The 18,236-nt window shown below is 44.1% G+C and overlaps 1 protein-coding gene across 1 annotated transcript in view; it reads left to right on the top strand.

The window, feature by feature from the left end:
• SLC44A1 (solute carrier family 44 member 1) overlaps positions 1–18,236 on the top strand; it is a 297,913-nt gene that overhangs the window by 123,024 nt on the left and 156,653 nt on the right. The window contains exon 3 of the mRNA XM_063914149.1: positions 14,334–14,476. Within this exon, the coding sequence (XP_063770219.1) occupies positions 14,334–14,476 (143 nt within the window). The remainder of the gene's footprint in view (positions 1–14,333; positions 14,477–18,236) is intronic.

The raw sequence follows: 18,236 nt of genomic DNA, 5'->3' as shown, positions 1-18,236 counted from the left end.
GCCACAGCCTAAATCTATCAAGGCCCATTCCACAAGGAAGGTGGGCTCATCTTGGGCGGCTGCCCGAGGGGTCTCGGCATTACAACTCTGCCGAGCAGCTACGTGGTCGGGGGAGAACACGTTTGTAAAATTCTACAAATTTGATACCCTGGCTAAAGAGTACCTGGAGTTCTCTCATTCGGTGCTGCAGAGTCATCCGCACTCTCCCGCCCGTTTGGGAGCTTTGGTATAATCCCCATGGTCCTGACGGAGTCCCAGCATCCACTAGGACGTCAGAGAAAATAAGATTTTACTTACCGATAAATCTATTTCTCGTAGTCCGTAGTGGATGCTGGGCGCCCATCCCAAGTGCGGATTGTCTGCAATACTTGTACATAGTTATTGTTACAAAAAAATCGGGTTGTTATTGTTGTGAGCCGTCTGTTCAGAGGCTCCTACGTTTTGTCATACTGTTAACTGGGTTCAGATCACAAGTTGTACGGTGTGATTGGTGTGGCTGGTATGAGTCTTACCCGGGATTCAAAATCCTTCCTTATTGTGTACGCTCGTCCGGGCACAGTATCCTAACTGAGGCTTGGAGGAGGGTCATGGGGGGAGGAGCCAGTGCACACCACCTAGTCCTAAAGCTTTTATTTTTGTGCCCTGTCTCCTGCGGAGCCGCTAATCCCCATGGTCCTTACGGAGTCCCAGCATCCACTACGGACTACGAGAAATAGATTTATCGGTAAGTAAAATCTTATTTTCTCGTAGTCCGTAGTTTATGCTGGGCGCCCATCCCAAGTGCGGATTGTCTGCAATACTTGTATATAGTTATTGTTTAACTAAAGGGTTATTGTTGAGCCATCTGTTGAGAGGCTCAGTTGTTATCATACTGTTAACTGGGTATTGTATCACGAGTTATACGGTGTGATTGGTGTGGCTGGTATGAGTCTTACCCGGGATTCAAAATCCTTCCTTATTGTGTCAGCTCTTCCGGGCACAGTATCCTAACTGAAGTCTGGAGGAGGGTCATAGTGGGAGGAGCCAGTGCACACCAGTAGTCTAAAGCTTTCTTTTAGTTGTGCCCAGTCTCCTGCGGAGCCGCTATTCCCCATGGTCCTTACGGAGTCCCAGCATCCGCTACGGACTACGAGAAATAGAATTACCGGTGAGTAAATTCTTATTTTTATAAGCCATTCTCTGTGATGCACGGGACAGCTACACAAATTCAAACAACATACTCCAAAATACCAACAATTTTATGGATCTTAAGTCATAGGGTAATGCACTGCTACTAAGCAATTACGTTTTCATATAACAACAATTTCTTAACAGGCAAGTTTATAAAGAAAAATTAAAAGCATGTGATGCACGGGACTTTATGTTCACTTTCTGGAGAATCACACTTTAAATGCATTTTTTTTTTTAATTGAAAATTATTATAACAGCCATTTGACCCAATTTAGTACCCCAAATATATTTAATATGATCTTTTATACACGTCTATACTGTTGGGTAGTTTAGCATTTTTTGAGGTACAGGCTGACATTATCACCCTGATTTTTTTCTAATTTTTTTTCCGTCCAAATCGCATTTTCACACGTTTGTAATAGGATATAGTGAAAAACGGGAGTGCGCATGCCCGCGGAAAGCAGTTTTTGAGGAAATATTGCCAAGATTGTTCGGCTAATTGGATACTGCCATTTGTTGACTGCACCTGACAGTGTTTGTCCGACCAACATTTCCGCTGTTCCTTCACAGGAGAGGATTGCTCTGGTATCCGTATGTTATTAGTGCCTCACGGCACTGAGTTCATGGTTTCGATTCTCGTCATGGAACTAACTGTGTGGATTGTATATTCTTCACGTGCTTGCGTGGGTTTGCTCCAGGTACTCCGGTTTCCTCACACATTCCAAAAAATATACTGGTAGGTTAATTAGCTCACAACAAAAAGTTAATTCTACAATGTAAAGGTGGCCATACAGTAAGCTGAGGTACCTCAACAACTCCCCGTTGGTGGCTATATTGCATACGATACATCATATGTGGTCGTTTTGCAATGCTTCGCATGTGATCCCAATCACTGCTCCGGGATACGATGTATCCCTGGTGCAGCAGTGACGATCTCCGGATCTGATGTGCACGGGGCTGCGCATCAGATCGGAATCGGAAGAAATTACACACAATTAACTCTTAACACGATTTATCGCCCTGATGGGTCGAAATCATGTAGAAAAGGGCCAAATCGTACTAGTGTATGAACATGTGTTTAGTGCAGACTAGATGGGCCAAGTGGCCAATTATTGCTGTCAAATTTTTGTTTCTATGAGGTACGAGGAAATATTTCCTCCTCTGTGTACGGCCACAATATCTGATGGTTTCAGCTTCACAGATAAAGGGGTATATTCAATTGAAGTTGGATCCATTCCGACATTCATTTGTCGGAATGGATCCGACTTGGGCTATTCAATGTCATCTCAATTTGACTTTTAAAAAAAGTCGAATTGAGGTGCAGGAGCTAGACTGGGGAAAGCCGCGGGCAGGCTGGGGAGAGCTGCTGTAGCGCTGCTCTCCCCAGTCTGCCCGCGGCTCTCCCCTGTCTCTCTGCCTCGCATCCCTCTGCTCCCCATCCCCGCTTCACAGCCGCCGCTCACGGCAGCGTGAGCCGGGTGGACGCTGCTGTGAGCGGCGGTTGTGACATCCTCCAGCGCTGCTCATCCCGTCTGCCTGCGGCTCCCCGTCTCCGGCACTGCTCTCCCCCCGTCTCAAGCACTGGCCGCCGGGGGGTCTGGCTGCCCGCAGCTCCCCCATCTCCGGCGCTGCTCTCCCCCCATCTCCAGTACTGCCCGCCGGGGGGTCTGGCTGTCTGCGGCTCCCCCCGTCTCCGGCGCTGCTCTCTCCCGTCTCCAGCACTGCCCGCCGCTCTCCCCCCTCTCCTCCACTAAGGTCCCTAATTTCAGTTCGACATTTTTTTATGTCAGACTGAGATGATCGGAAACGGGGCCAAATCCTGTCGAATTTGGCCCAGCTTCATACCGGCGATTCACGTACTATTCGACAAGTCGAATTCCCCGACTTGTCGAATAAAAACTGCTGGGATTGAATAGGTCGAATCACGATTCGACCTTAAAAGTCGAAAACTGCCGTCTTTTCGACAGACGGCAGCTTTCGACCCTAATTGAATATACCCCAAAATGTGTATGCAAAGCACTGATTTGTGTACTCAGAACTATAAATATTACTTGCAGCTTTTACAGTCAGTGTGTACTTTTGATAGTTTTTAGATTTTGAAGCTTTCTTTTTAAATATTTCCATAATGAAATTAGTAAACACTCCACAAGGTTACTAGGCTGGTAGCAGATACACAGAGAGATTAATTCACCAAGTCCTGAAGTGCAGTTCAGTCGCAAAGTTTATCTGGTAATCTATTTAGATAGTCATAGCAAATACCACAATCATATCAATAATGGAGGTACCAATTATGAAGATACTGTGAGAAACACAAGGCTGTTTAATCTATACAGATTGTTAGTTATAGTGTGTATAGGTATCTAGCCTACAAAAATGGAAATCTCATGGGCAGGGCCCTCAACAAAGTAATTGGCTTTTAGGCGAGATCTATAATGGAGCCCTCTATTCTATAATGGATCATTCTACTGTATAACTTTTTTTCTATTTAGCCATTCAGGGTCAATCCAAGCCATGGGGGTCATCATAGGCGGCATCTCCAAGCCTGTATGAAATGTCATCCCCACTCCTACTGTTTATCTTAGAAGGTAGTATGCTTTCTTTTTGGGTCTTCTTTTTGGGTGCTTGGCCGTGACACCATACCTAGTGTCACAGTTCTAGTGTAACACTGGCATGGAGGAGAAATAGCTGCCAGCAGGTTTACATGTAGTAAGCCACTGGCTGCTTCTCCTTCATGTCAGTGTCCTCTGCTGGGGCATTAAAACGCAGGATGAGTGATACTGGTTTTTTTTTTGGTACTCCCAATCCATTGACACCTACAGTAGCACTTGTTCTTCACTCATTGTGTATATAAAACTCAAGTGCAAGGTGATAACGCACCAGCCAATTGGCTCCAATATGTAAATTGGCAGATAGGAGCTTATTGGCTGGTGCGTTATCACCTTGTATTTATCACTGCTTTATCACTTCTCCAGGCTTAATACATCTGCCCCACATTTTCTTAATAAATTTATAACCATTTTGGAATTTATGGTTTGCGTTCCAACTTGTTACTTTTTTTTGTTCGTTTGTTTTTTTACTATTTGATTCGATATATTCTAACATGAATTTATGCCTTTCAGTAGCGTGTCATTCTAAAATGTCTGGTCCATTATGTGCTAAAATGTGAGAATCAATAAGTAGCCTGTATCTACTTATTTTTCCACAGCAAATAATAGAACATTTTTTTCCCTGTCATACCATTGGTTAAAGCAAACATTTTTGGAAAAAGATGTCTAATAAAATGATTGTTGTGCATATATCTCTTTTTATAATAAAAATGCAATTGCAGAAAAATGTTTACAGAGTTGATAAAAATTGATGACCAGACACAACTGGAAAATGCATTTTAGTTTGAAACGTATCTTAACGGAGTGCAAGGTGACTGCTTACTTTTGAGTATTAATGGGTGTGAAATGGAACAAAGCGGAGTGGCGTGAGCCTATCTGTTAGTAGAAGACTGCATTTGGCAACACATACCTAGTAATAAACACTGCCAGCCTCATTTGAAGACAAGATCAGAAAGGTATTGATGTTGCTTAGCATCTATAAAGCTGGCAGTTCCTGATAAGTTGTAAAGGCAGAAAAGCTTTCTCCCTGCTGTTTTTATATAACCCTAAAGGTTATGAGGGAAACTATTTTATGGCTTTTGAAGTCATGTACGTGTGTCCATTGGTATTTGTACATCCCAAAATCATAATAAAGGCAATTAAAATATCCGCCCTAATACTAAGTGATTGTTTTCTTAAATTAACTTTGTGATCTAGTAGTTTGAGCCAAATGCAAACTGTTAGAGTCAAAAGATTGACTAGCTACATGTGGTTGACCTCACATACCTTATACTGTTCTTCCACCACACATTAAGGGCATCGTCTCCCCCCCCCCCCCCCCCCCCTTCCCGCCCGCCCGCGATCTGACGGGCCGACAAATGAATTTTCTCTATCGTCCTAAGTGGATGCTGGGGTTCCTGAAAGGACCATGGGGAATAGCGGCTCCGCAGGAGACAGGGCACAAAAGTAAAGCTTTTACAGGTCAGGTGGTGTGTACTGGCTCCTCCCCCTATGACCCTCCTCCAGACTCCAGTTAGATTTTTGTGCCCGGCCGAGAAGGGTGCAATTCTAGGTGGCTCTCATAAAGAGCTGCTTAGAGAGTTTAGCTTAGGTTTTTTATTTTACAGTGATTCCTGCTGGCAACAGGATCACTGCAACGAGGGACAGAGGGGAGAAGAAGTGAACTCACCTGCGTGCAGGATGGATTGGCTTCTTGGCTACTGGACATGAAGCTCCAGAGGGACGATCACAGGTACAGCCTGGATGGTCACCGGAGCCACGCCGCCGGCCCCCTCACAGATGCTGAAGCAAGAAGAGGTCCAGAATCGGCGGCTGAAGACTCCTGCAGTCTTCTTAAGGTAGCGCACAGCACTGCAGCTGTGCGCCATTTTCCTCTCAGCACACTTCACACGGCAGTCACTGAGGGTGCAGGGCGCTGGGGGGGGGGCGCCCTGGGAGGCAAATGAAAACCTTTAAAAAGGCTAAAAATACCTCACATATAGCCCCAGAGGCTATATGGAGATATTTACCCCTGCCTAAATGTACTAAATAGCGGGAGACGAGCCCGCCGAAAAAGGGGCGGGGCCTATCTCCTCAGCACACGGCGCCATTTCCTCTCACAGCTCCGCTGGTCAGGACGGCTCCCAGGTCTCTCCCCTGCACTGCACTACAGAAACAGGGTAAAACAGAGAGGGGGGGCAAATTTAATGGCAATATCTTGATATATATATAAAGCAGCTATAAGGGAGCACTTATTATAAGGCTATCCCTGTCATATATAGCGCTTTTTGGTGTGTGCTGGCAGACTCTCCCTCTGTCTCCCCAAAGGGCTAGTGGGTCCTGTCTTCGTATAGAGCATTCCCTGTGTGTCTGCTGTGTGTCGGTACGTGTGTGTCGACATGTATGAGGACGTTATTGGTGTGGAGGCGGAGCAATTGCCAAATATGAGGATGTCACCTCCTAGGGGGTCGACACCAGAATGGATGCCTTTATTTGTGGAATTACGGGATAGCGTCAACTCGCTTAAGCAGTCGTTTGCCGACATGAGGCGGCCGGACACTCAATTAGTGCCTGTCCAGGCGCCTCAAACACCGTCAGGGGCTGTAAAACGCCCCTTGCCTCAGTCGGTCGACACAGACCCAGACACAGGCACTGATTCCGGTGGTGAAGGTGACGAATCAACCGTATTTTCCAGTAGGGCCACACGTTATATGATTTTGGCAATAAAGGAGATGTTACATTTAGCTGATACTACAGGTACCACTAAACAGGGTATTATGTGGGGTGTGAAAAAACTACCAGTAGTTTTTACCGAATCAGAAGAATTAAATGACGTGTGTGATGAAGCGTGGGGTGCCCCGATAAAAAACTGCTAATTTCAAAGAAGTTATTGGCTTTATACCCTTTCCCGCCAGAGGTTAGGGAGCGCTGGGAAACACCTCCTAGGGTGGACAAAGCGCTAACACGCTTATCAAAACAAGTGGCGTTACCCTCTCCTGAGACGGCCGCACTTAAAGATCCATCAGATAGGAGGATGGAAAATATCCAAAAAGGTATATACACACATGCAGGTGTTATACTACGACCAGCTATTGCGACTGCCTGGATGTGCAGTGCTGGGGTAGTTTGGTCAGAGTCCCTGATCGAAAATATTGATACCCTGGACAGGGACAATATTTTACTGTCGTTAGAACAAATAAAGGATGCATTTCTTTATATGCGTGATGCACAGAGAGATATCTGCACACTGGCATCACGGGTAAGTGCTATGTCCATTTCGGCCAGAAGAGCTTTATGGACACGACAGTGGACAGGCGATGCGTAGAGGAGTTATTTGGGGTCGGTCTATCGGATTTGGTGGCCACGGCTACGGCCGGGAAATCCACCTTTCTACCTCAAGTCACTCCCCAACAGAAAAAGGCACCGACCTTTCAACCGCAGCCCTTTCGTTCCTTTAAAAATAAGAGAGCAAAGGGCTATTCATATCTGCCACGAGGCAGAGGACGAGGGAAGAGACAGCAACAGGCAGCTCCTTCCCAGGAACAGAAGCCCTCCCCGGCTTCTACAAAAGCCTCAGCATGACGCTGGGGCTTCGCAAGCGGACTCGGGGGCGGTAGGCGGTCGTCTCAAGAATTACAGCGCGCAGTGGGCTCACTCGCAGGTAAATCCCTGGATCCTGCAGATAATATCTCAGGGGTACAGGTTGAAATTAGAGACAGAGCCACCTCGCCGTTTCCTGAAGTCTGCTTTACCAACGTCCCCCTCAGAAAGGGAGACGGTTTTGGAAGCCATTCACAAGCTGTATTCTCAGCAGGTGATAGTCAAGGTACCTCTTCTACAACAAGGGAAGGGGTATTATTCCACTCTTTTTGTGGTACCGAAGCCGGATGGCTCGGTAAGGCCTATTCTAAATCTGAAGTCCTTGAACCTGTACATAAAGAAGTTCAAGTTCAAGATGGAGTCACTCAGAGCAGTGATAGCGAACCTGGAAGAAGGGGACTTTATGGTATCCTTGGACATCAAGGATGCGTATCTCCACGTTCCAATTACCCCTCACACCAGGGGTACCTCAGGTTCGTTGTACAAAACTGTCACTATCAGTTTCAGACGCTGCCGTTTGGTTTGTCCACGGCACCTCGGGTCTTTACAAAGGTAATGGCCGAGATAATATTTCTTCTTCGAAGAAAAGGCGTATTAATTATCCCATACTTGGACGATCTCCTAATAAGGGCAAGGTCCAGAGAACAGCTAGAGATGGGTTTAGCACTATCTCAAGAGGTGCTAAAGCAGCACGGATGGATTCTGAATATTCCAAAATCCCAATTAATGCCGACAACTCGTCTGCTGTTCCTGGGGATGATTCTGGACACAGTTCAGAAAAAGGTTTTTCTTCCCGAAGAAAAAGCCAAGGAGTTATCTGACCTGGTCAGGAACCTCCTAAAACCAGGAAAGGTGTCTGTACATCAATGCACAAGAGTCCTGGGAAAAAATGGTAGCTTCTTACGAAGCAATCCCTTTCGGCAGATTCCATGCAAAGGGATCTGTTGGACAAATGGTCAGGGTCGCATCTTCAGATGCACCTGCGGATAACCCTGTCGCCAAGGACAAGGGTATCCCTTCTGTGGTGGTTGCAGGAGGCTCATCTATTGGAGGGCCGCAGATTCGGCATGCAGGATTGGATCCTGGTGACCACGGATGCCAGCCTGAGAGGCTGGGGAGCAGTCACACAGGGAAGAAATTTCCAGGGAGTGTGGTCGAGCCTGAAAAAGTCTCTTCACATAAGCATTCTGGAACTAAGAGCAATCTACAATGCTCTAAGCCAGGCGGAACCTCTGCTTCAAGGAAGACCGGTGTTGATCCAGTCGGACAACATCACGGCAGTCGCCCATGTAAACAGACAGGGCGGCACAAGAAGCAGGAGGGCAATGGCAGAAGCTGCCAGGATCCTTCGCTGGGCGGAGAATCACGTGATAGCACTGTCAGCAGTATTCATCCCGGGCGTGGACAACTGGGAAGCAGACTTCCTCAGCAGACACGACCTTCACCCGGGAGAGTGGGGACTTCATCCAGAAGTTTTCCACATGCTATTAAACCGTTGGGTAAAACCAATGGTGGACATGATGGCGTCTCGCCTCAACAAAACACTGGACAGGTATTGCGCCAGGTCAAGAGATCCGCAGGCAATAGCTGTGGACGCGCTGGTAACACCTTGGGTGTACCAGTCGGTATATGTGTTTCCTCCTCTGCCTCTCATACCAAAGGTATTGAGGATTATACGGCAAAGAGGAGTAAGACTAGTGGCTCCGGATTGGCCAAGAAGGACTTGGTACCCGGAACTTCAAGAGATGGTCACGGACGATCCGTGGCCTCTACTTCTGAGAAGGGACCTGCTTCAGCAGGGTCCTTGTTTTTTTCAAGACTTACCGCGGCTGCGTTTGACGGCATGGCGTTTGAATGCCAGATCCTAAAAGGAAAAGGCATTCCAGAAGAAGTCATTCCTACCTTGATAAAGGCAAGGAAGGAAGTCACCGTGAAGCATTATCGCCGTATTTGGCGAAAATATGTTGCGTGGTGCGAGCAGCGGAGTGCTCCGATGGAGGAATTTCAACTGGGTCGTTTTCCTACATTTCCTGCAATCAGGATTGTCTATGGGTCTCAAATTGGGATCTATTAAGGTTCAAATTTCGGCCCTATCAATATTCTTCCAAAAAGAATTGGCCTCAGTCCCTGAGGTCCAGATTTTTATCAAAGGAGTACTGCATATACAGCCTCCTGTGGTGCCTAAGGTGGCACCGTGGGATCTAAATGTAGTTTTAGATTTCCTCAAATCCAATTGGTTTGAACCACTAAAGAATGTGGATTTGAAATATCTCACATGGAAAGTGACTATGTTACTGGCCCTGGCTTCGGCCGGGAGAGTATCTGAACTGGCGGCTTTGTTTTATAAAAGCCCTTATTTAATTTTCCATTCGACATAGGGCAGAGCTGCGGACGCGTCCGCATTTTCTCCCTAAGGTGGTATCAGCGTTTCACCTGAACCAGCCTATTGTAGTGCCTGCGGCTACAGACGACTTGAAGGACTCCAAGTTGTTGGACGTTGTCAGAGCCTTAAAAATATACATTTAAAGGACGGCTGGAGTCAGAAACTCTGACTCGCTGTTTATACTGTATGCACCCAACAAGTTGGGTGCACCTGCTTCTAAGCAGTCGATTGCTCGTTGGATTTGTAACAAAATTCAACTTGTACATTCTGTGGCAGGCCTGCCACAGCCTAAATCTGTTAAGGCCCATTCCGCAAGGAAGGTGGGCTCATCTTGGGCGGCTGCCCGAGGGGTCTCGGCATTACAACTCTGCCGAGCAGCTACGTGGTCAGGGGAGAACACGTTTGTAAATTTTTACAAATTTGATACCCTGGCAAAGGAGGACCTGGAGTTCTCTCATTCGGTGCTGCAGAGTCATCCGCACTCTCCCGCCCGTTTGGGAGCTTTGGTATAATCCCCATGGTCCTTTCAGGAACCCCAGCATCCACTTAGGACGATAGAGAAAATAAGAATTTACTTACCGATAATTCTATTTCTCGGAGTCCGTAGTGGATGCTGGGCGCCCATCCCAAGTGCGGATTATCTGCAATACTTGTACATAGTTATTGTTAACTAATTCGGGTTATTGTTTAGGAAGCCATCTTTCAGAGGCTCCTCTGTTATCATACTGTTAACTGGGTTTAGATCACAAGTTGTACGGTGTGATTGGTGTGGCTGGTATGAGTCTTACCCGGGATTCAAAATCCTCCCTTATTGTGTACGCTCGTCCGGGCACAGTACCTAACTGGAGTCTGGAGGAGGGTCATAGGGGGAGGAGCCAGTACACACCACCTGACCTGTAAAAGCTTTACTTTTGTGCCCTGTCTCCTGCGGAGCCGCTATTCCCCATGGTCCTTTCAGGAACCCCAGCATCCACTACGGACTCCGAGAAATAGAATTATCGGTAAGTAAATTCTTATTTTAGGGGGCAGTGAGCTGAAATGTGCGTAAAGAGGGACGTGTCTTTTCACACTCGTGCCCATTACTTTAGTCGGGTTTAGATGCTTTGCGTGCTTATACCCGAGTGTAATGGGTGCGACCAGCACGATAAGTGGAGGCATTCGAATATCGCCCCGCGATCTGCCATCACTATATCAGGGGTGTGGTAACATTTGAATTCCCCCCTCCTTCCTTAGTGTCCTCTATGGGACCTCTGAGTTAAGTTTGAGTTCAAAACTGTGTCAGAAGCCAAATCTTATGCTGTCAGTTGGGACCAGGAAAGACTTTCAAATGTGGGGTTTCTTGTGTACATGTCAGAACGTTGTGGAGAAGTAGATTAAGGAAACACTTTTTCGTGCATAGTAGATATGTTATTCAAATGCTCTATAGGCTTGTTGACATTCCGTGAGACTTGTGTAGACCTGGATTTGTGTTGCACCAGAATGCACCCATATGCCATTACCCCCCCACCCCACCCCCATCCTTTTCATTTATTTTAAATAAATGTAATTGCTTTATTTATTTATTACCAGTTTGTATAGTACCCACATAATATGCAGTGCTTAACCTGCGTAAGCCTTAATTGGGCCCATGGTTATGTTTAGAATATGTAAATAGCAAATTATTCATGTGTAGAATATTTAAAAAAAAAAAAAATTGCATGGAAGTCCATTTTGCAGATGGATTTTACGATTTTTAGCATTGTGCATTCTCTGTAGCTTAGGGGGTAATTCAGAGTTGATCGCAGCAGCAAATTTGTTAGCAGTTGGGCAAAACCATGTGCACTGCAGGTGGGGCAGATATAACATGTGCAGAGAGAGTTTGCTGTGGGTGGGTTATTTTGTTTCTGTGCAGGGTAAATACTGGCTGCTTTTTTTTTACACTGCAATTTAGATTTCAGTTTGAACACACCCCACCCAAATATAACTCTCTCTGCACATGTTATATCTGCCCCCCTGCAGTGCACATGGTTTTGCCCAACTCCTAACAAATTTGATGCCTGCGATCAACTCGGAATTACCTGTCAATATCCACTGGCGATTCCAAGTTGTACTCAACTCTGTCTCCACTCCACTTGCAGCTGAAGAGGCAATACTGGGTAGTAACGGTGCATTCACGAGCAGGCTAAGTTGTGGGAGGCTTTGTAGACGGAATTGTGCATTGAGTTGTGCGTGTACAGAGATCTGCCTGATTTCAGATGGATCTCTAGCACCACTCTGGAGCGCTTGTCAGGAGTCATTTTTGGCCCAGGTATTATCGCTAGTGCTCGGGGGAATACCAGTTACTCCTTACAACAGAGAAACGTCTCATCAGTATGCAGTGGGAATTCTTTGATGGCTATGTATAAAGTCAGCATTTTTTTCCTACAAGTATTAAGCAGCAGCCCATTGGCTGATGCCCTGTGCTTTTGCAGAATCAATGAAGTCATTGATTGCTGTGTAATTGGGACATTTCTGTAAGCATCAGTGCTCTATTGAATGGACATTGTGTATAAATATAACAATAAGTCAAACTGTTAACCCCTTTTCAAGGCTTTTTCATTGATCAATAAATGACATTTTAGATTCAGAATCTACTTCTTGTTTCCTACCAGTAATCTTTTTGATTCTTGATTTTTAAGTAAATGTTTCTTTCACATTGTTTTATTTTGCTTCAGTAATTTAAATTAATGGATCAATAAAACCGGACTTGGAGTAGAATATTCAGCTACTGATAATGCTATATTGCTACCAGTGAGTCATGCAGATTTATATTTGTTATACAAATAAAAAATTTGGTGTTTATATATGTGGGGTTTGTCTCTGTCCCTTTGTACCAACCCTGATGACTTCTGGCATGTCGGTTCTAGAGTATGTTGAACTCTGCTGAGTGAAGTTACACCCAGTTCTCCGCTTTCCCTTATGAGAGCTACTTTGTCCTTTTAGGAAAGTTAAGTTGGCTGCCACAGCCTCAGAAGAGATAGGTGGTCATTCCGAGTTGATCGCTCGCTAGCTGTTTTTAGCAGCCGTGCAAACGCTAAGTCGCCGCCCTCTGGGAGTGTATCTTAGCTTAGCAGAAGTGCATTGCAGAATGGCTACAAATTTTTTTTGTGCAGTTTCAGAGTATCTTCAGACCTACTCAGCGCTTGCAATCACTTCAGACCATTCAGTTCCTGATTAGAAGTCACAAACATGCCCTGCGTTTTCCCAGCCACGCCTGCGTTTTTTCGGACACTCCCTGAAAACGGTCAATTGACACCCAGAAACGCCCTCATCATGTCAGTCACTCTGCGGCGGCAATTGCGACTGAAAAGCTTCGCTACACCTTGTTTGAAATTACATCGGCCGTTGAGAAAGTATGTCGCGCGTGCGCACTGCGCCGCATGCGCAGAAGTGACTTTTTTTTACTTCATCGCAGAGCAGTGAACATTTTCAGCTAGCGATCAACTCGGAATGACCCCCATAATGTCCATGGAACATTGTGGGTTACCCCGCCCCCCAGTTGTGTAATAAGATGATTAAATTATTAAGAATTGTTTTTTGGTTTTTTTTTCATGTATTGCCCCACAACATTAGACTGTGTCCACCAGCTATGAGTCCCAGCGTAATGACTGGGCTATAAATAAATGTATAACATGTGAAGAATTTACCGTGCCCAATTCCTATTTTTATACATACCTCCAGCTTAGGTATCCACTGCACTCACAGTTTGGAGACTCCCCGCCCTTGATAAGTGTGTTTCCTACTAAAACCTTTATTTTAGGCCTTGGATGTAATAAGACTGTCTCCCTGGCTTATTCCTACCTCCTTGCTCAGTTTCACATTGATCCTCTCTCCCATCTCTGTGTGAACTGGGAGACTGATCTTGGTTGTTTAGATGATGAAGAGTGGTATCTCGCTAGGGAATACCCATGTACGGCTACAAAATCTCTTGGATTTCAGTAGATTCAGTTTTATATACTTCACCGTACCTATATGACCCCTGTGAGACTGAGCAGGATTGGGGATGGTCATTCCGCAATGTGCCCTAAATGCGGTGCTGCCCAGGGTACTTTTCTGCATATGCTGTGGGACTGCAGTGCTTTGCAGATATTCTGGACAGGGGGTCAGGTCGATCCTGGAGGACACGGGTATTCCTCTAATATTACTAACTCCGAAATTATGTGTTCTTGGAGTGGATGCTTCTAGTTCTCTCTCCAAATGGGAGCGTCTGTATGTTCATAATATGTGTGCATTAGCGAAAGTGTGTAAAAGTATAACATGTATATTCCTAGAGAGGGTGTTTGTTGCTCTGGTCTCCATCCACAAGAATCAAAGCTCTAGTAATCCTGCCAGGGGTCTTCATATCCCAAGTATCCCTCTTCTGCGAGTTACACAGGCTATCACAGATTTATCAAACACTGTTAAATTCTTCTCCTGGCCATCCTAATGCTTTGTACAGTTCATGTAGGTAAACTTATAAATAAAAAAAAAGAAAACATTGAGGGTCGTGAAATGTGTTGGTTCATCATATTCTCTGTAGTCATTTATAGAAAAACATGATGTACCTATTTTTATTTTTTTTTCCTTTTTTAATATAGGGATTTATATGTGGTTTCTCAATAGCCACTGGAGCTGCCTCTCGTCTGATTTATGGCTATGACAGCTTTGGAAATATTTGTGGGCAGAAGAATGCCAAGATAGAGGGCTTTGAAAACAGTGGCCTCGATCACACTAACCGCAAGTAAGTGAAATGCTTATTGAAATACTTTTGTAAACATGCCAGTGATTCTTGTTTGGGTATGAACTAGATTAATTGATTATCAGCACCTTCTTTTAATGACCACTGTTACTAAAATGCAGTATGACTTGCATGAAAACGCTATTAATAATGTTCACAGATACAGTGCCTTGCTAAAGTATTCACTCCCTTTGGCTTTTTACCTATTTTGTTACATTACAACCTGTAAATTAATTTTATTTTTTTTATCTGAATTTTGTGTGATGGATATGCACAAAATAGTCTAAGTTGATGAAGTGAAATGAGAAAAATTTTATATAAAAAAGATTTTTTTATAAATAAAAATGTGAACATTGGCATGTGCATATGTCCATTTGCTATGAAGCCCCTCAAAAGTTCTGGTGCAACCAATTACCTTCAGAACTCACATAATTAGTGAAATGAAGTCCACCTGTTTGCAATCTAAGTGTCACCTGATCTGTCAGTATAAACACACCTTTTCTGAAAGGCCCCAGAGGCTACAACACCACTAAGCAAGAGGCATCACACCATGAAGACCAAGGAGCTCTCCAAACAAGTCAGGGACAAAGTTGTTGAGAAGTACAAGTCAGGGTTGGGTTATAAAAAAATAAATAAAATTATCCAAATCTTTGATCCCCTGGAGCACCATCAAATCCATCATCTTCAAATGGAAAGAACATGGTAGCACAACAAAACTGCCAAGAGAGGGCCAGCCACCAAAACTCACAGACCGGGCAAGGAGGGCATTAATCAGAGAAGCAGCAGAGAGACCAAAGGTAACCCTGAGGGAGCTGCAGAGTTCCACAGCAGAGACTGGTGTACCTGCGCATGTGACCACAATAAGCCGTAAACTCCATAGAGCTGGGCTTTATGGAAGAGTGGCCAGAAAAAAGCCATTACTTAGTGTTAAAAATAAGAAGGCACGTTTTGAGTTTGCCAAAAGGCATGTGGACAACTCCCAAATGTATGGAGGAAAACTCCCAAATGTATGGCTCTGGTCATATGAGACTAAAATTGAACTTTTCGGCCACCGAGGAAAACACTATGGCGCAAACCCAACACATCCCATTACCCCAAGAACAACATCCCCACAGTGAAACATGGTGGTGGCAGCATCATTCTGTGGGGATGTTTTTCAGCAGCAGGGGTTGGGAAACTGTTTCGAGTCAAGGGTAAAGATGGATGCTGCTAAATACAGGTTTTTCTTGAGCAAAACCTGTTTCAGTCTGCCTGTGATTTGAGACTGGGACGGAGGTTCACCTTCCAGTAGGACAATGACCCGAAGCCTACTGCTAAAGCAACACTCGAGTGGTTTAAGGGGATACATTTAAATGTGTTGGAATGGCCTAGTCAAAGCCCAGATCTCAATCCAATTGAGATTCTGTGGTCAGACTTGAAGATTGCTGTTCACAAGCTGAAACCATCCAACATGAAGGAGCTGGAGCAGTTTTGCCTTGAGAAATGGGTAAAAATCCCAGTGGCAAGATGTGGCAAGCTCATAGAGACTTACCCAAAGTGACTTGAAGCTGTAATTGCTGCAAAAGGTGGCTCTACAAAGTACTGACTTTAGGGGGTGAATAGTTATGCATTCTGAAGGTTTCTGTTATTTTGTTATATTTGTTGTTTGCTTCACAATAAGAATAAAATAAAAAACCTCTTCAAAGTTGTAGGCATGTTCTGTGAATGAAATGATGCAAACCTTCAAACAATCCATTTTAATTCCAGGTTGTGAGGCAACAAAATATGAAAAATGCAAAGGGGGGTGAATACTTTAGCAAGGCACTGTATTTACATAAAAGTTTCCATACTCTACTTCTAATGTTAGACACCGTGGGCTTCATATAAAGTTGAACGTAAAGATAAGAATATATTTCGTTATAGCTTATGATACATGCAACCTAAAATCAAGTGCAAAAATAGTCGTCATTATCAGCATGCCTGGTGTCCAGGTCTGTTTCCATTCTAATGGAGTTTCAGTCGATAATATTGAGCATTGAAACTTGTTTTGTATTTAAAAGTAAATAATTGGCGGTTCAGCCACTTTAGTGTAGTAGAATTGGTGCTGGGTATTGATCGTGGTGGGGAGCCGCACATTTAAACAATACAAAGTGTAACAGTCATAATAATCACCGTGTAAACTTGCACTAGACTTATGCATGAGAACCCTTCCTGTAATGCTCCTAATCTACAAGTATGCGGGGAAAGAAAAGACAAAAGAAAAATAAAAAATAAAAAATTTTTTTGTGAGCACCACCAATAATCAAGCGTTATTAAATTGTTTAAAAACAACGCTGTTTATATTGGTTATATACATATACTTATACGTATGTACAGTTTTATGTTGTGTTAGTTGGTGCAGAACTGATAACCTGTATTGCAAATGCTCCTAATCTGCATGTCCATACACATGGGGTTGCAAGTGAAAATCGCCTGTAAGTCTAAATGTCACCTGTAACTCACCTGTAACTCTAAACATGTAGACCATCACGGCTCATTTTTACAAGGCACACATGAATTTACACCCAACTGTAAGTAAGGCTCTATTTGCAAGTTGGTGTCCTGTGTGCTAACATGCTGTTACTGACATCTGCTTTCAGTAAGAAAAAGTCTGCCAAAATGGTCTGCAAATGTCATAAACTCCGATGAACTTCTGAAGCATTTACATAAACTTGACAGTATTGCTAGAAGGTTCTTTCTTTTTTTTTTTTTTTTTAAATTGCGGAATTTTTATTACGTTTTTATCCAACAGAGAACAACAAAAAACAATCTTACAATAGGTAAAGCAGGAGATATATGGCCGACACGAGTAAACAAATGTGATATACCATGAAAAATAGTTTAGGGCAGCGTGCTGAAGTAAAAGACACTATAATATAATATCAAAAACAGGATACGCATAGTTCTTCACTGAAAATAATGATAACCTAGCCAGATCCCGAAGGTGCCATTCGGGCTTATATAGCTAAAGGTGAAAGGTGCATACGGGCGACAAAAAGAGATTACACAGATACCCTGCCACTACAAATCACAAATGGACCGGTCGCATATCAAAACAGTATAAAATATAAAACAGCCACCAAAGTTTACATACTAGAAAAATACCCCAAAAGCAACCCTCCCCATAACCCCCTACCCTGTATAGCCTACCCCCAATTTAGGCATACTTGGATCCCTAAAACCCCCCCCTCCCCTAAACTACCCTAACTAACCCCCCCCTCACACACGCACACCTAAAAAAAAAAAAAGGGTATTAAAGCACATGACTGACAAGGGCAATAGACTAATAATGACCTTTTAGCCAGGCTAAACCCGGCTCTCCCGCATTATAAGAATACAGCGTTCCTCCCACGCATAATACTAAGCATTATATGTACAGTATAGGTAAGAGAATATTCAAAGCATCCATGTATTTAAAAATAAAAAAATTAAAAAAAAGGGAAAGATTACTAAAGCAAAATAATGGTGGCAAACATATTAAATATTAATCTGGCCAGGCCTCCATCACTTGCAGAAGTGCATAAACAGTCCCGTTTCCATTCATCCATGGATACACAAAGAGGGACATAAAGTACTTAAATAAAAAATCCGGGAACCTCCCGCTCAAGCAGGGATGCACAGAAAAGTATATGAAACATTTGAATAAAGGATCTTGAAGTTTCACCAACGGCAACAGAAATGTAGAACGGATTTTCAAGAAGCCCATAATGGAGTCCGGACATCCACGGACTGAGATAATATCCAT

Source organism: Pseudophryne corroboree, chromosome 1, assembly GCF_028390025.1.
Source record: "Pseudophryne corroboree isolate aPseCor3 chromosome 1, aPseCor3.hap2, whole genome shotgun sequence".
In the NCBI taxonomy this organism is placed as follows: domain Eukaryota; kingdom Metazoa; phylum Chordata; class Amphibia; order Anura; family Myobatrachidae; genus Pseudophryne; species Pseudophryne corroboree.
This window is presented reverse-complemented; position numbering and strand designations above follow the sequence as displayed.